Here is a 19,787-nt window from a genome sequence, read left to right on the forward strand (position 1 = left end):
ATTTTATAAGGGAGCACTAACAAGCTTGGGGTCACATAGACTACCCACCAATATTGAAAAGCAGCCACAAAATCAATTTTAGTCTTTCCTTGTTAACTTAATCTCATTTTGGTTGCTAAACTAACTTGTTTATTAAATATTTCTCACAAATACTCTCCTGAGAAGTCGGTATATAAATAGGAGAGTTTACTTAACGCAACTACTCACTTCAATTCAACACATTTACATAGAGTGTTACCATATCTAGCTATAACTTCAGCATGTCACATACATTTAATCTTACACAATTCTCGTCTTGCATTTTGGTGCTCGTAGCATTACTCTTTTCTCGAGCAAATTCGTCCTCGTTCGAGTTTCTAAAAGATTTACAAGGCTCTCAGAAAGGCGATGTCGTCGAAGGAGTCAGCCAGCTCAAACAATATCTCAAAAAATTCGGTTACATCGACACCGATAACGCTCAAAACCCTCAGCCCGAGAGAGAAGAGAATGATCACTTCGACGACACTCTCGAGTCCGCCATTAAATTGTACCAGCAAAATTACCATATCAAGTCCACCGGGATCCTGGATGCCAAAACCGTTCACAACATGATGTTGCCTCGCTGTGGCGTGCCTGATATCATCAATGGCCGCAGCAGAATGCACGCCGCAAAGAACAGAGTGCACCATGTCAAGTCCTTGCACACGGTTATGCATTATCAATTCTTCGATGGCTCGCCAAAATGGCCTATTGACAAGAGCAACCTGACCTACAATTTCGCCCCTGGAACTCCTGCTGACGCTGTAACCACAATCGCAGGAGCTTTCGACAAATGGGCAGGGGTCACGCAATTCACATTCATCAATGTCCAGGATGTGGTGCCTTATGTGGAAGTTCCTGACATAATGATCGGGTTTTATAGCCGTGATCACGGGGATGGCTCTCCTTTCGACGGGCCTTATGGAGTCCTGGCTCATGCTTCCCCGCCAACTGCTGGCACGTTTCACCTCGACGAAGACGAGCCATGGTCTATGGGTCCGAACCCGGGGCATATCGACCTGGAAACGGTGGCATTACATGAGATTGGCCACCTTCTGGGGCTGCAACATAGCTCGGTCCAAGACGCGGTTATGTACCCTTCAGTGACAGATGGAGTGACTAAAGATTTGTGCGGTGATGATGTTCAAGGAATTTATGAACTATATGCTAATGTTTGAAGATCATTGCGTTTCTTCTTACATGAACAATATATTTAAGGTTTCCTAAGTCTAGATATCCCTGTCTCTCCCCAATGTAACCACCACTATGTATATCAATAAGAAATAACTCATTGATAAAATGCATCTTTAAACTTGCTTTTGCACATCTTCTCTTTGCAACTTGAGAAATCTTAGCTAAAACTGTAACTCGCAACTTTCATGAATACTCTATAAACTCTTGCAACTTCCAAAATTATTTTAGTCTTCTAATGACTTTACAAATTTACTTCTTATAATTGCTGGGGAGCCCCGACCCCCATTGGTGCACTTTGAGTACACCATTTGATGTTGGCTTTTCCCCTATGTGCACTTCGAGTACAACAAAAAGCTAGCCATAAGACTAGAGCTGTAAGTTGAGTCGGGCGGCTCGCGAGCTCGCCCGACCCCCATTGGTGCACTTTGAGTACACCATTTGATGTTGGCTTCTCCCCTATGTGCACTTCGAGTACAACAAAAAGCTAGCCATAAGACTAGAGCTGTAAGTTAAGTCGGGCGGCTCGCGACCTCGCCCGGCTCGAACTCGTTTAACTAGGCTCGACTCGGCTCGTTTAACTCGGGCAAAGGTTCTGGCTCGTTTAATTAAACGAGCCAGCTCGACTCGACTCGTGAAATTAAACGGGACAAGTTTGGATAAAAGTTTAGACTCGATTAAGTGTAAAATTAAACGAGCCGGCTCGCCCGACTCGCTAAAACCGGCTTGTTTAGCTAAACGAGCCGGCTCGGCTCGGCCCGAAACTCGGCTCGCTCGGCCCAAATTACACCCCTACATAAGACCGTCTGAATAAATATAGGTTTATTTAGCATTCAAATTTAATCATTGTAGTTATGCATTATAAATACATATATATAGACATCCCCACGTCCTAATAACTTCACCCACCCACCCCCACCCCAGCCTCCTAAAGGGGCTCTAAAATCACCCTCTAAAATCAATAATTAACCTCACCTCTGTTCTGCTACACCCCAAGGCCCAAACCCCCAGTAAGCCTTGTTGACCTTGTCAAGGCCCAGCTTATGGTCCATGATTTATACTGCAACTGAACCTTGTATACTATCTACATGATTTATATTAGGAGAATATTGTAAGTAGATAATGTTTTAATATCCTTGCTTTTGATGACAAACTACAGATGTATATTATTTTTCTAACTTGCAATTTACCACATCCAATCCACTAATTTCTCCAAGAACAAAAAGGGAACATAACCCACAAGTCAAAAACATATATGGTGCATAAGTAATTTGAAAGCAAAATTATGCAGTCTAATACCTTTTTGATGTATTTCTTTTCTATTCGGTGTGTTTTTTGCACAATTTCGTTCAGCAAGTACTTTTTCCCACAGATTTATTTCTCTGCAGGGAATTAGAAGGTACAGTACAAATTGGAGAAACAAACTGATGTACAATTTATCTCATTACAGAACATAGTTCAAGTCCATGCCCCATTTACAGAACAATGCAAAGATGTCGTCAAATTCCTGAAATCTCTCTATTTTCGCTACGCCTTTAGACAGTACATTGTGTCACAGATTTCTACATGCAGACCAAAGCAAAAAATATGTTAGCCTGCGTTTAATTCTCTTGTTCACTTTTGACACACAAAGCAAAGGAAAAGAACATTTGCAAGCTCTTATTCGAGTAATTAAGACAACATAAATGAGTAGTCTTACCTTTAGCTGCAACTATATAACCATTCCAAAAGGCACAGTACATTATATCGATGCTGTTAAGAATTGGTGAAATTTATGTACTTTCGCCCCATCCTGCAACAATGTAGAAGATTTTTCTATTTTGCTTCTCTTACGACAGAAAATATCTTCTGTGTCTAGAACATAGGAGATCTGCAACACACCATGATAAAAAGAAAGCTTAAAAATCAGTGGCAGATATATGAACTATTCAGTATATAACAGTGCATAATGATTGCACTGTTATAAAAGCAAATATTATACCTTGGATGACGTGCAAGTCATCTTGCATTCCAAACCATTGATCACCCTCACATCATCCATTGCCACACATTTAGCAGAAGATTCATCAAAATCCGCATACTTACGTTTGTTCCTGCATACAAACATAATTTCTTCACATTATCAAACACAGAATAATCAGTGTAAATATAATGTCCCATATGTCAGTCTGACTGATTCTATTTATTAGTGCCTCATGGAACAGTGCATTCCTTATCTTAGGCTTTGTTACTCGGACTCGGCCGAAAATGTCCATGTCCAACATGGATATGGGTACAAGTGTCAAGACTTGGAGATATTTTCAAGAAATTTACATGTTTTTGGCCGAATGTAAGTGTCCAAGTGTCCGTACCCGGTCCGATTGCCAAGTGTCCGACACGGATACAAGAGGAAAACTGAAGAGTGCGGGTGGCAAAGATCTTTCATAAGATTATAGATTATACTCGACAAGAGAAAGTGCAATAGGGCAATACAAAATTGCAATTAGTATATTGGCTTATATGGGTTTTGAACTCAAAGGGCAACACTGGAGTAACTAAATCATCCAACTAATAGCTCAAACGTTAACTACTCTGCACAACAATACAATCCCATCACAACTTTCTCAAGAAATTGGTGGAATTCGACAATCTTTCCAGATTAATTTATGTGATTTCTGTAACCACTAGTACAGTACTTTCAACTTACTTATAAATCAAAATATCAATCTCAATAAAATGAAGAGATATGAATATATGTATGGTACTATAGTGTGATAAAAAGAAATTAAGGACAACGCGTTGACTGCATCATATAAATAAAATCTACAGACTAGCATAATCTTGCATTCAACATACTTTTCTCAATAACCATAATTTCATTATAAAAAAAAAATAAAAAATATAGCGGGTGCCGGAATCCTAAGGGGCTGCCATTATGACCCGCTAAATGAGTTCAGGGTTCTCAAGATCACAGCTAGGGGTGATCGCGGTGCAGTTTTTCTCTAAAACCGCAAAACAAACCTCATATGCGGTTTGGATAATATTAAAATCTGGTATAATAGTAATGCTAGATTGAGAAAATAATAATTAACTATTATTTGAAGAGGTTTAACAAGTATATACATAGCAATGCATAATTATAAATAATATACAAATGTATATAATATAATTCTATTTAACAATTACTAATATTTTTATATATGTTATTATATTGCGGTGCGGGGCGGTCTGAACCACACTAGTAATATGTCAAACCGTAACCCACACTGCACCGTGCAGTATGCAAAAAATTCAACACGCAACCGCACCACGAAAATTAAAAACCACGTTTTGAGGTGCGGTGCGGGCGGTTTATGCTGTTTGGGCGATTTTGTGATAACCCCTAAGCATAGCTGCTGCTTATATTCTTTTACTTTTGACCTTCAAAGGTTATAAAGATAACATTAACAGTAATATTTAATAATATGCTATTAGTATCTGAAGAAGGTTCATTTCTAAACTTATGCAACCTCTTAAACATGGTCTTGATAAACTTATGACAGATTTTATTGCGATTAATTAATTATCATTTACAACCCTGAAGCTATTGATTTATGGTAACTGTACCAGCTAAAATAAAACAAAAGCACAACTTCGTAACCGGTAACAGCGCCCCCCCCCCCCCCCCCCCCAACAACCAGGGTGTGGCTCTGCGTCCTCTAATCAAGGCTTCGTTAAACTGTGCAAACCATCCCAACTGTGCACCCTCCCCCTCCCGCATGTTCTAAAAACCAATATATACTAATGCAAGCCTCTAGGAGCTTCTGCACATACATAAAGTTAATATCAGTACCTTCGCAACATGATGCCAGGCGACTCTTTTCTGTTGAGGACAACGGACACAAACTCTTTATAAAAATATGCTGCAAAATTGGGATCCACCGAAACTGCAACCATTTCAGGCTTTTCATTTCCATCATCCATCAACTGTATAAGCAGTTGGCATGGCACAGATGTCTACAAAGAAATTATAGTTGAAAAAGGCAAAAAAAAAAAAAAATTAAGTATATTAGCTGCTTTTTGAGATGCAGAGAGAAAAGTATCAAACAATATAATAGGACAGAACAGCAGAAAACCTACACATTCGAATCGGTATATGTTTTCTTCGTGAAGGAGGACATGTGCATTCTCATAGTAAACTGAATCAACATATTTCTCAGGTCGTCGACATTTTTCATACTCATATAGCTGGAGAAGCTTATTATCCATCTCATCACTGGCAACAGTTTGAAGCTGAAGAAAAGATGTAAACTCTTTATAATTGCAGAACAAATATTAAAACATAGTTGTTTAAAAACTTAAAGGGATTCTCAGACTGTTTACCTGTTTGACTAGTTTATATATCAACTTGTCCAAAGTAAAGAGAACATAAGACTGATTACCAATAATGGCTCTACAATCATCCTCAAATTTTGCATTATCTGAAGATCCATCCAGTAAATCATACAATGCTTTCATAAATCTGCACAACAGCAGAAAATAGTCAAACGCCCCAGATTCATATCCTAGGAATATCTTGAACTCAAATAAGAAGCAAACAAGGTTATAATCTCCACCTGGCAAAAAGGTCAGGTCCAGTATCTTTCCTGTTTTCCCTTTCCATTTCAGCAGAGGACAAATGTTGTTTAGCCAATAATAGTCTTTCATACAAAATCTAGCAACAGAACAATAAATATTAATGATTACATTCAAGTATAATGATTCTTAATTAAAGTAAAGGTGCACCGAGGCATGCGTCTAAATTAAGCTAGACGCAGATTACCAAAACAGAAGTTAAAAAAATTACTCCCTCCGTCCCTCTCATTTCTTCACAGTTTTTTTACATTGCTTGACACACATTTTAAGGTGCATATAAAATATAGTTCCATAAATTATTTTTAAAATTTTCTTTATTTCTATAAATATTAAAACGTCAAATTTTTATTTAGGAAAAAAAGTTTAAAATAATTTGTGAAACTACATTTTATAGGAGTCTTAAAATGCATGTCAAACCCCCGTCCCCCAAGGTAAACTACCTCGGGGGACAGAGGGAGTAATATGTACCAAATCGAGTATATTAATAAATCAATTACAGTCAAACACAACTCAACAGGTTAAAATAAAGTACGCCTAAAACCAATTAAATAAAATTCTTAACGAAGCACAAGAAGGTTCGAAGTTATACAAAAAATGTTATACCTCATTGTTAAGATATATCTTATAGCCATATTATTATCGAAGTGCTTATTGGTCACAATGTTAGGCTATGTAACGATCACTTGTAACTGTATTAATTGAGATATAGTTTCGTAGTATCAGAGCAATAGTACACACAACTCTACCAGCCGTAACATAATATATGAATATACATACATTTATAATTATATACCTACACATACAGTTTTACACCACCACCACCACCATCAAACCCCCAAAAAATCTAACCACACCACCATCCAAAGTCGCACACGGCTTGCCATGAGGCTGCCACGTAAGGCATATAAGAGATACGCACTACCAGGGAAATTTCTCGCCTGTTTTGGCCTATTTATATTCTTCCAGGAAATCTGTTCGTGTGAATTGCTCTTCTTAATCGAGGGTTTATGGCTGTGTTCTGTTAAATTATTTGTTGCACTTTGCTTTAGTTTTGGTTTTCTGATATATGGGTGATTGCACTTTGCACAGTCATCAGATTAATGAAGTGTTTGTGTGTTTGAGGGCCTAAACAATTGCTTCTATCGATGGGCATTAATTTACTGTCAGTTAGTATTCACTTATGAATTTAGCAAGTTTAAGATTTTTTATGTTAATTTCGTTCATATTGCTATCTAGTATCTATGTCTTAATTATCTCAGTGTTGTAATCGTCAATGTTTCAAAATATAACTACTATAATTAATTACAGTGAATATTTATACTTTTACTCGACTAATATCTATCAATTACAAATTTTAGGTATGTTCCATAAATAACAAATTTAGAAAATGTGGTATGGTTCAAAATATAAAAATTATATTATTGATTAACTTATAGGCTTATTTATATAATATAAATCTAAAAAGGTTTATTTAAACCCAAAAACGAAGAGACTGTCACATCTTTAGCAGAACAAGGAAGACACTTATTGCACCACAAGAGCCAGCAGGATAATTGCTTTTTGTGTTTAGATCATCACATGTCGCCGCCTTTTATTTTCTTTGGTTTAAAAATCAGTTACTCAAATTGCAAGGCTACAACGGGGTGCTATATTTTTATTTTGAAACAACTTAATTAGCCAAAAGTTCCCTCATGTGCACCTATTATATGTATCTTGCCTCATACCACCTCGCCTTAAAGCAGAGGTGCACCCTCTTCAAAGAATATCACCTCAGCCTGAGCAGCCGAAGAAGCTCTGTCCTGATGGGCCTATCGCCTAGAGGTGCTTTTGAAACAATGATTATAATACATAACCCTGGAATAATTAATTAAGAATTTCATAAACATTATCTTTGTCAGTAAAGGAAGAAATGGAATTTATTCTTACTTGGTGTAGCCTGAAAAGAACATAGTATGCATCATTTCCATAGAACACGCAAGAATTCTTTTCATTATCATGGAATGTGGATGCATCATGTTTAGCCAGTGGCTTGGTGGTCAGCAGAAATCTTTCAGATGGGGGTAACGACAATCCATCTCCAGCAAGTACATTATCTAATACCTCAGCCTCGCATTCACTTTCAGCTTTACCATCTTCTTCCTGTTCTTCATCTTCCTCTTCCCGCTCTTCATGCGAGCATTCATCAGCAGCAGATTCACTTCCTGAAACATCATCCCCAGCCTCTGGAACATTTTCACTGACCTCATCATCTGCATCATTTTCGCCTCCATTGTCATGACAAGAAATATCTTTAAAAGTCCCAGGCTGATTGTGTTCAGCTTCAACACTCTTTTTTGCATTAGGTGACAGATTGGAACCACCATAGGCAGCAAAACTATCCTCTTCAAAATCACCATTAGGTGACAATTCACCCTCTTCTTTCTCAATTTTATGAGTATCAACTGTAGATTTGTTGTCTTTGTGGACACTAGTGCCTTCTATCAGAGGTCCTTTCACTTCTGGAACTGACTTTGAAACATCAGAACGCTGTACCATGAAACACATATAGATTGACTGTAAGAAATATCAAAGAACAAAGGGTATTTGAATTGCAAAAGGTTCATTGTCAGTGGATGTCCTACCTCCAACGAAGGTGCATTCACAATATTACAAGCAACTCCGTGTCTATTTTCTGTTGCATGTTTGGTAGGGGTCTCAGCTGCATGACGTCCTTGTGTCCAAAAAATAATAAGAAAACCAAACAGATTTTACTAATTATAGACCAAAAAACAGCATACGCAATTTGGGCATATAAACTACACAAGCTTAGTACTAAACACACATAAAAATTATTTCCATACCAACTCCGGGAGTTGTTTTGTCATCTCCAATAGCAGGTGCTGCAACAGAACTGGCTAGAATTGGGGAAACTACTTGATTTGGGTTAGTATTCTTCTCTCCATTAGATAAAGGCTTTAGTTGCTTGAAATTCTCTCTTCCTTTGACACACGTTCCAGCAATTTTTATTCCATGATGCTTAGATACTGAAGGAACTTGAGTATCTTCAGAACAAGGAAGACGAGAAGGAACACATAGCATCGGCTCCAATAAGGTACACCAGAGCCTCATGGCTTTATTTGATTGCTCTTTTGATGTGCAAATTTCATCGCATGAATACTTGATCAGTTTGTGATACTCTTCATGTATACCCACATCAACATAGTCAAACGCAAGATTAGGAATTATAGGATGTTTGCACCCAGAAGCTATAGATAGAAGCACATTATCCTCCTGCCTTTTATCCTTAAGCTCTTTGATCTCGGCCACAAAGGCTGGAAATGAAAATAATAACAATAATATAAACAAAAATTAATATTAAGTTCCATTGAAACAATAAACATCGTAGAGTCTGTGCAACAATTCCAAGAAAAATTAATCACTCATATCCATCCACAAAATGGTTCTATTGAGTAAATAATATTACAGCCATTTTTGGAAAGAATTTTTCAATGAACTGAAGAAATTTACCCATCTTTATGAACTTGTGTAAGAAATATGTATACAGGGCAATATAATGTAATTTGCCAAGTTGAAGATGAGAGCATTCTGAACCAAATATATGTGCAGTCAAATTGCCAGATTACGTACACCCATGTATTAGTTGCACAATCATATAGGCAAACAGGCCATAAAGAATTTAGACACAGTCACTGGCGGAAAAATTGGCATAATTGAGTGACCATTAAAGGTGTGCTGTCAACTAGTACCAAGATGGCAGCAAATACAGTAACATCAATAGTAGGGAAAACTAATAAAACAAAAGTTACACGTACCAGCTTCATTACTCCAATCAGCTGTCATGGTAAGACAAATTGTGAAGGCGATAAAAAAGCGTACATCAACCTTAACTTAAAAGCGATGGAAGATGAAATCTAGAGCAGCTACTTTCTTATTTGGTTTTTTCTACTGTGATTTTACTGTATTTATTACCATCGTGGTACTAGCTGAGCTTTAAATGGTCATTTATTGTGCTATTGTCTCCCTAATCAGCCAATGACTGCTTGACTCCTTTATTGTCCTTTTACACAATGCATTGAACATGTAATACTCCTCTGTCCCATTTTGACTGATGACAGACTTTTTGACATGAATATTATAGTATAAAAAAAAGTTCTACTTGACGCAAATTTAAAATCGAAAAACCAGGGTATAGAAACGATAATTAAGGATTTCTACATCTTGTAGTATGCGCTACAGAAATCTATATATCTATCTGATTGTGCATTAATCAACAATGCAGTGGTAGTTCTATGCTTCCGCCATCACAGCCTCTTCTATAAACAAAATTAAGCACAAAGCATACAATTCTAGACTTCTAATACGAGGAAAACAGTTCACAGAACCTTCTACTCCACTTCAAGAATGCGAGAGTAACATATTGGAGATGCAGATTACTTGTTTTAACTTTTAACATTCCTTTTTTATTTTCCTCAGACATCTCTCTATTATCTTATAATATAAATTCATCACAATATAAAAATATGAATATTTTTATATATAAGGTTTTAATAACTACAACTAATATCAGAATTCATCAATTTTAAGATAAGTCTTAGATCTATACATAAGAGAAAAAAACGTGTATTAAAAAACCAGGTCTGCTCAAGTGCCTCTTACATTTAGTGCTCAAGTTCTTTGAATCTTGTTGCTTGAAGTAGAAACTCCGATGATCAAGTGACTTGAAGTGATTCTTAGTGTATACTTCAGCCCAAACCTTGTTGAAATCTATACGACACTTTGACCACTCCTCCTGCTTCTGTCTTAGGCGGGCCAATATTACAGGCAGTGAATAGGAAGGGTTTTTGCGCAATATATCCAACGTATCCAGGCCGTGATCACCATACATACGTTCTATACACCTCAGATTAAGAGCTAGAATCAGCAAAAGAACATAAAAATATTAGCAAGAGGAAAATTTTAATATTTTAGCTGTATTAAAAACACAAACTTGAACAGAGAATAAAAAAACCTGTGAAATGGTCTTCGACACGGAATTGGCTACCGAAATCGACAGCATTATTGATGTTACTCAGCAGCTCCTCCGCGCGCTTAACAGTGGAACTCACAGATTCCAGGAGCATGTCTAGCTCAAACCTATAATCACCAAATAAATATCAGTAATTTGTCCCGACCAGAACGAAGGGGGGCCCATTGCGATTTGCGCATTAATAAAGAAGATATCACTTCTATACATGACTCAATAAAATAAAAGTGAAAAGGTTCCAGATTTAGGGAATTCTTTAAAGGACATAAATCTACACTACCAATATCAGGCCTAAATACCCAAAAATGGTTAAATGTTGCACTACTGAAACTAAAAGACCATCAAAAAGTCGTTTAGCAAAAACAAAGGCCATCAAAAAGTCAATTTTGTATAGCCTAAGCTGATACACAATCACAAGTACAAATTCAAAAATAATTATTAAAAACAAAGTAAGAGTAATTGTGCAATATTAAATAAACTACTACTAGTGTCGTTTTACATCTAAGAGACTAAAGCATTAGATGACGGACATAGTATTGCCTCTTTAGGATTTTCAAAGTCACCCTCGCAGCCATTTTTCTCTTGGAACATATATGTTAGATCTTAGTATGTTCATACTATAATTTATAAGTCATAATACAGTATCAGCTTATTTTCTGGGAAATATAGTAATTTGGCAAGGTAATATTGTCAGAAAACTTTGAAACTAAATTTGACCCCTTGTCAATGTATTGAAAAGTGCATTGGATAGCCCATGTTGATTTAGTACTGAGTAGAGGCATATCCTAAATGAAAAAGCAATCAAAATGACTAGTCTATACTCTTTATTATAACCGAAAACCCTTTTCGTTGGTCGTGCTCGTGGGATGCCGTGATACGAGACTTTGTAACATATTTATTCATGATTAATAATCTATACTATAAAATATTTGTAATTTATAAATTTAAAAAGAAGAAATTTTTTGAAATCCTACTAAGATTTTGAAACCATTACAATATTTGTAATATAATCCATACAGCATAAGATAATAAATAGTAAATCCTGTTAAATATATAATTTTATTGAATTCTATTCTAATTTACTCTCCATTAAAAGACGACTACTTATATATAATTTAATATTTACATTCGTTATTCATAATCAAAACGAAATTTTACAAAATGTTATTGGGAATTTAAAACCATTACAATAGAAATTATAATCTATAAACAAGGTTAATCAAAGAAATGATAAATCCAATTGGAAATTTAGAATCATATCTATATATGTATATATATAGACATATGAAAATAATTGACCTAGAGATGTCCTGTAGAGTCCTCGGGCAGAGATTGCAACATATTCATGTATAAAATCACAAGGCTAACTTTGTGGATACATGTCCAAAATTGAAATTACAAATGTAACCTTACAATTCTATACTCTAAAAGATGTTCTAACCTCAGGCAAGCAAGGTCATGCCAGAACAGGACACCTCCAGGTCCATTATTTTCATACACACACACACACACATCGATGAACTTATATGAATGAACTGCTTGCATAGTAATTATTTAATAAATCATGTACATTATACTTCATCAACATTTCAAGACTCAAAGTTGTCAGATCTTTACAAATATGGTACATATTAGATGTCCGCACATAATAATGGCTCTGCACTGCATATATCTTATTTACAAAACTTTTTAACTAGTACTTAAATCAATAACAAGTGCGTTTGCAAATTATTGATCTTTATTATACTGGAAACACATATGAACCACAATTTGGCCAGCATGGATTATGCGAAATCCTTCATCTATATTCTGTCCAAATATATACAAATAAGTACTTAGCATACTTTTTTGCATGTGCATGTGCTCAAGAATGTATTTGTGCCCATGCTTGATTGCTTTGTGTAAATCAGTATCCTCCTCATGTTATAAATATATAATACTCGAGTCCAAAACACAGCAGAGGGGAGATACTGCAAAAATAAGGCAGATCTATTACCTATCATCTTCACATCTAAACAGACTTTCTTCGTACTGATTTCTGCGCATATGCTTGAATGAGTAGTCCTCACTACCTGAAGTTACAGATACCCAGTAATCATTTAATACCTGCGCTCCTAGCTCTGATCTCTGGCTTGCTGATGGTATTGGATACTACAGTAAAAGTTTGTTAAACATATAAATTACCATGCGTAGTAATAATGATAGACATAGAAAAGACAAATGAGATATAGTTACATCTTCAGGAAGTAGCCTGTAACTAGTAGTGCAGCGCTGACAGTTAGAGAGATCAAGTTCTTGTATGGATTTCCCCCAATACTTCTCCTTAAATTTATCATTTTCTTTAGCAGCATCCCGCTCATGCCTTTGCTCATTGTTTATGTCCTTTATCTCCAACCCTTCTAAAGCATCCCCATATAAAGCATGCTTTTCATTCCAGAAATGTTCTGCCATCAACCAATGACTTCATTAGGCTAACCAGAATTCATATCATAATTTCAATTACAATGTAGTATCTTAAAGTAATAAGCTGCCAAGAAACTTCACCCACCTCTCACATAATTTTCAATTTACTACTTACTGTATATGGTATACAAAAGAATATAGAAGCACGCAATTATGGTCATATTCAATTGAAAACAAAAGGAGTTGATAAGAAAAGAAAATATCACATACTTTTCCTTATAACACCATGAAGAAATCCATCTGCACAAAGGGACAGGACACGTCAGAAATTTAGGATAATAATAATTAAAAAAATTAACTTCCTATCTAAATAATAAGAAATTACCAACTCCCTCGCAGCGCTCCAAAAATTGATTGAACCCTTCCATAAGATCTGGGAATCTTCCAAGTAAATCTGCAACCTGGTATAAGACATAATTTGGTGTTTTCATTGCAGCATGATACTTGTACCGTCTTACAAAGATCACAGTTGTGTAATTTTTGATGGAGTCGACATTAAAAGCTAAGATGACTCGAAAAAATTATAATTTATTACATTGATAAGATTATAGATGTATTATCTTCTTTCCTTGAGTTTTCTTCTAATCTAAAAGATATGATAATAGTATAAAAGCGTCTGTCAAAAGAGTAGGGGGGAAATGACGGAAAAAAGAGTGCTTAAATGGATAACACACAGTTCAATCATAGAAAAATGACTTCATAAATTACGTATAACTCGGCAAAGAAGTGACTAGACATATAAAAAGTAATCCAACTATACTAATGTTAACTTTTTGCGATGGGTCAACACAAATTTTCTTAATCAGCGTCTGATATGGGCGCTCTTGCGAAGAGGAACGGGGATAAGCGATCTGCCGACTAGGAATGCTAACTATGTGGCAGGGCCAAACTGTGTCGGTAAACATAAATAGGTTCCAAAAGGCCTAAGATATACATATAGTCATGACTGATGGCAGACAAAGTTCATTGTTTTCTTTGACAAATTTATCAGCCCTATCTAACAACAACCATGAAATTGGCTAGTTAAATACAAACCTTAGGTTCATTAGTTGCGACAACTTAAGCACAACAATAACAGTTGACTAGAACATAGTTAAAGTTGAAGTGCCCAGATAATGATCCCTCTATCGCTCTCTTTTTTCTTTGTTGCCAGAGAAATTCGTACATAAAATGTTAAAGTTGCACAACTTGAAAATCTCTTCAACTCGTATTCATTGTTGTACGGGAGTCAACATGAAAGAAGCATATAGAATAACCCAAAAATATGATTTCGAAAATTTTCATACCTAGACTGAATGCAAGGTAAAAACAACTAACAATTAGATACGGGTTGCCCGATACATACCAAGCCTTGTAATTCCATTCTTGTAATTATTTCGTTGCTAAAAATATGAAGACACTTCAAAAATGCCTCGTAATCATCAGGATTCCGTAACCTCTCTTTCACTTTATGACAAAATGCAAACTCTTGTTTGTAGATGCCTGGCATAAGAGCAAATCAGATATTGCAATAAGATATGTGTTTTTTTATCAAATAAAAGCAATATGATAAACATGGTTGAGATTTTGAGTTTAAGCTCGCATAAATCTATATTCTATATTGAACATGTGTTATCTTTAATAATAACTTCATGCTGGATTGTAATATTATTAAGCAAAGCATATAATTTATTTAATTTATTGATGCAAGTAGTGATAAATAACTACTACAAAATTTCAAAATGTATATTATCAACTGACAATCAAGGTGCTGGGAAAACCGAAAATGTCCAACTTTGACTTTAAGAATGTAAAGTAAAACCTTATAGAGTTATAATGGAGCAATTATCACAATATTTATATATATATGAGCCAACAATCTTATATAGGCATATATATGTGTGTGTCTGTGTGTGTGTGTGTGTAATTATTTAATATTTTGTGTTAAAAAGGACTCTTTAGATTCCCTCCCCCTCTGCTGGGACCTTCGTTTTTGTAAGCCAGATACATGACTGGACGGTTACAATTAAGACCAGTATTTATTAGATATACACAGTATGTCAATTTTATAGTCGCAAACGTCACAAATTTGCCTCAAAAGACTGATTTCCATCCAACTCATGTAAACATAGCACATACATTTATACATATTCTCAGGGAGGTGTACTTCTCAAAAGTTTGATATCTAATTATTCACACATATATAAGAACAACTTAACCCAATAACAACATCAACTCACTTTTCAAGGACTCTTTGTCATTGTATAGTCCAGAAACTGAAACGCCCCCAGAGTTATCAACCTTTCGAGCAGATTTCTGTTTTTCAAGCAGACGATTCAGATCATGATCAGGGTTTCTCCTATCCCTGCAGTCCTTTTCAGCAGACTTTTTATGCTCTTTGTGCAGCTTAACCATTGTTTTATCATCATCAATATCAGGGCGTTCAACAATTGAATCCCGTTGTGTTTGAGGAGCAACGATCCTCTCTGGACGAAAGCGTTGCTGTATATTCCATCCTTCTAACATCAGAGAAGGGGGCACATGCTGACAAATAAAAAATGAAGTTACTACATTACCTTGTCCATTTGTGTACCCTGCAATGTCAGCATAGCAGGAGTCCGCTCCTCATACAGGTGCAACTGCTGCCTGCCAAGTGTAGCCTTGTGTTCTGATGCCACTGCTGAAGCATCGGGTAAAAATCTTATGAACGCATCAAGCAAGTCAGGATGATCACGAAAAAGTGTAGCAACCTGCAGTAATGTAAATGTACAATTATAACCTGAGTACCTGACATTGTCTCAAAGGGAGGGCATGGCTAAAATAAAGAGGGAAACATATATCAACACACAATATACAAAATGCGATCACCTCGTAGTAGACCTCATCAATGCCCTTGTGCTCTTTTCGGTACATATTCAATATATCTAAAAAAGATTTGTACACACGATCATCATCTTGAAAACGCGTCTGCTTCAAAAAAAGGGAGATAAACATTAAATTGGATGTCAAAATCAACATGAGCAATAGCATTAAAGAATGTAACATCAATCTTGCCTTTATCTTGGTTACAAAGCTTATTGCCTCCTCAAACTCAACTGATCTCTTGGGTGGAGCATCTTCCTCCTTGATGACAGTAATTTCATAGCCTTTGGGCAAGAAGGTATTGAATCCAAAAATTAAATTATTATGCCCTCGAAATAAGTCTTTCACCCTTGCAATGACACCGGTGGTGTCAATTCTGTAAAAAAGCAAGTCAGTGCATGAGGAAATGTGCTTGTAAAAAGTCCATCTAATAAACTGTAACCCTGAATTCCTTCTATGGTAAGTTATATAATACCGTTGAGCCTTGAAATCTTTCATCACATCAAGAAAATTGTCATATTTCTCCCTGTTATCTGGAAACATGTCCTTAACTTCCTTTAAATAAGCTAAAGCATCGTTGGTGGTGAGTTTCTGTCCTGCACCAGCACCTGTACCGGAACCTCCTCCACCATCATTTGCGACTTTCTGTGCTGCAGCAGTAGCTGAACCTCCTCCACCGCCACCTCCACTGACACTACCACCGCCACCATTGCCGCCTCCAGCAGCAATCTGGGGTTGCCCATGACTTCATTTTTAACAAAAGCAACATGGTCATTAAAGGTTTAACGCAAAAAAATAATAAATAACAAAACCATACAGAGTAATAGGGGTGAACACGGGTTGGGTCGGTCGGGTTAGAGCCGATAAAACGACCCAACCCAATTAGTTCGGTTTTTAAAACTAAACCATGTTACTCTTTACATCACATGCTTAACCTCGACTTAGATGGCAGATGACTCTTTATATGGTCATTAATCAACTAATTACCCGATAAAGCCATCATAGTATTACTTCCCCACACACCCAACCAATTATTCACAAAGATCACATCTTTATACAAGAAAAAAATCTCAACTTCACCCACACAAATCAACTAACCCATTTTCCTGAAAAAAGTATCAACAAATTCCAACACAAAATTCCCAAATCAGTAAACAACCAACAGCCCTTAATTACAGTTAGCCCTCAATTAACAACCCTTGCTTCTCCAACAAACCATTCTTAAGCTAAACCGATAAAACCCCAAAAGGTAAAAACTAAGCCCAAACTAATCAAAATCATTCACAACCCATAATTTGCAGAGTATTCACAAGCAAAAAGAACAGAAAATCATCATAATCAAAGTGAAGAACCATACGATTCTGCAGGAGAAGAAGCAAAGGGCTTCTTAATCGGCGAGTCAACAAAATCATCTCTTACTCGCTTCATACCTGCAAGAACAGTTGTGCTTACAACATAAAAATCAAAAATAAAAATAAAAAAATAGCTCAACGAACACAAACACATAGAAGACTTGCCTATGAAGCGAGCGGAGAAGATAATCAGAAAGCAAAGTAGATCTAAGCGAAGAAAACGAGATGAACAGTGTTGATGAAGCTCTGTTAGAGTACACGTAAATGGGGTTTGGTTATATGACGAGAGAGACGAAGAGGTGATGAAATATGGTTATAGTAGCATTTCGGTGAAGAGAGGAGCTTGGTGTAATTTTTATTCGGGACTGGTTCATTTAATATTTGAAGTGGTTCTGTGTTTTTAATGTTTCGGTGTTTTGTGTTGTGGTCTTTTATCTTTGTTGGGCTTGATTTTTTATCTAAAGAATCATGCACATCATATAAATCTAAACCTATTTTTTAAGTTTTAAATGTTCAAATCCTTTATAATATTTATTATTTTAATATCTAATTTTAGTTTAAAATATATTAAATATTTTTTTCAAGATTTACATACTTGTACAAAAATTGTGTTTGAGCACAATAACCGTACTAAGCAGTTTTTTTTTGTTTAAAAGAATTAGCATCTAACTTCCTAACTTAAGATCATGCAAAAATGTCTCCAAACATATAAATAATATAATTTTAATATATAATAAAAGACCATACAAAAGTCTTAAAAAAAATGACAAAAAACATGAATATGCACATCTAAAAATATGAAACTAGAAATTAATTATATCTTACCCAATAATTAGGTAAATATATATACATGTCATGTTCCAATAGAACTACTAGAATATAAACTAAATAGAAACCAATTATATACTTATATATAATAAGCGTAAGGGAGATAATTTGGTCGCATGGTCCTCTGGTCCAAAAGCTTATCATCCGTTGGATTTTATATTGAACAAATAAGCACCGTTAGATTGGAACAAAATTAAATTCTGTTCTAGAAGGCAACTGATATCTACTTGCATGTTTATAATTTCTTTTCTGAATCCAAAACAAATTCTGTCTTTCACATGTATATGATTTTTTTTAATCCTAAATAAATATTTCCTACCAGTTTTATTCATAGAATCATATAAATCTCACCGTCACAATTTTTTTATAATATATTTTAAAATTAATAAGCCGGATTTATGTGATGAACAAATACAAAATTTTTTCTTAATCCAAAATAGATACTACCTTCTTATTGCATATTTATGATTCCTTTTCTTAATTCAAAACAAATTATGTTTATCAATTTTAATTTAGAACCATATAAATTTTTTGAAAAATATTTAAATCACATTATAATAATTTTAATATAAAATACATTTATTAATATAATCTAATAGGAGCTGGCATAATGTATTCCACTCAAAATATATTAAAATTTGATAGATAGAATTTAATACTTTGGCATGATACATACGAGAAAAGGAATTGCTTGATTAAAATAATTTATTTGAAACCATTAATGCCTGTGATGATGTATTTACCAAAGTTCTAACTTACAAACAAATCATAATTTTGAATTTTATTTTATTGAAAATTTTAATTTATTATTTATAAATTAAATGTTTCCACACCATTTAAAATATATTTAAAAAGTTTATAAATAATTAAAAAGCTCCCGTGCCTTGCACGGGCTATAAGCTAAATAGAAACCAATGTCATTAAGTAGAATAATGCGGGTTTTGGGACCGGGGATGAATCCGATCTGGGCCTATACGGGGTCTAAGTGGGACCTGGTAGGGGCGGGGCCTAATGAGACCATGATGGGGCCGAGGTTCGGTTCTTTAAGACTAGGGGTGGCAACGGGTTGGATCGGTTTGGATATTTGAGATATCCAAATCCAAATCCAAATTATTTTTAAAATCCAAATTCAAATCCAAATCCAATTGGGTTTCATATATCAAATCCAAATCCAAATCTACGGGTTTCGGATCGGGTTTGGGTTTGTTCGGGTTTATCCAAAACATGAATTCCGAAATTTATATAGTGTTGTAAAAATATTATTTTTGATTTTTTCGCCTTTAAATTTCATTATATTTAAAACTAAGCTACTTTAATAATAAAGTATTACACATTAATAAAATCTTGAACCGGATTTAATAATTTCTAAACACAAATCTTCACTATATGGAGTATGAAATTTTAAAGTAACTCATTAGTTAAACAAAAAAAGTCACTATAACCCAAGAATATACACATTCACACTCTAACTATATATA

At 35.2% G+C, this 19,787-nt stretch overlaps 2 protein-coding genes across 2 annotated transcripts; one reads left to right on the top strand and one right to left on the bottom strand.

Moving 5' to 3' along the window:
- Nucleotides 1–260: 260 nt before the first annotated feature.
- On the top strand, nucleotides 261–1,196 carry LOC108195198 (metalloendoproteinase 5-MMP-like). The gene has a single exon (XM_017362151.2). The coding sequence runs from the start codon at nucleotides 261–263 to the stop codon at nucleotides 1,194–1,196; it is 936 nt and encodes a 311-aa protein (XP_017217640.1).
- A 1,296-nt stretch (nucleotides 1,197–2,492) lies between these two features.
- LOC108195967 (paired amphipathic helix protein Sin3-like 2) lies at nucleotides 2,493–17,857 on the bottom strand. Its single transcript, XM_017363006.2, has 24 exons — nucleotides 17,647–17,857; nucleotides 17,487–17,559; nucleotides 16,605–16,874; nucleotides 16,322–16,505; nucleotides 16,136–16,234; nucleotides 15,844–16,017; nucleotides 15,508–15,769; nucleotides 14,634–14,770; nucleotides 13,614–13,689; nucleotides 13,499–13,528; nucleotides 13,061–13,269; nucleotides 12,822–12,976; nucleotides 10,811–10,935; nucleotides 10,459–10,713; nucleotides 8,643–9,113; nucleotides 8,424–8,512; nucleotides 7,729–8,328; nucleotides 5,784–5,881; nucleotides 5,551–5,689; nucleotides 5,308–5,460; nucleotides 5,021–5,184; nucleotides 3,191–3,302; nucleotides 2,909–3,079; nucleotides 2,493–2,771 (listed from the first exon to the last, which is right to left on the bottom strand). Exons 2-23 carry the CDS (start codon nucleotides 17,555–17,557, stop codon nucleotides 2,951–2,953), a joined length of 4,002 nt encoding a protein of 1,333 aa, XP_017218495.1. The 5' UTR covers nucleotides 17,558–17,559; nucleotides 17,647–17,857; the 3' UTR covers nucleotides 2,493–2,771; nucleotides 2,909–2,950.
- Nucleotides 17,858–19,787: the final 1,930 nt, after the last annotated feature.

Source organism: Daucus carota, chromosome 7, assembly GCF_001625215.2.
Source record: "Daucus carota subsp. sativus chromosome 7, DH1 v3.0, whole genome shotgun sequence".
In the NCBI taxonomy this organism is placed as follows: domain Eukaryota; kingdom Viridiplantae; phylum Streptophyta; class Magnoliopsida; order Apiales; family Apiaceae; genus Daucus; species Daucus carota.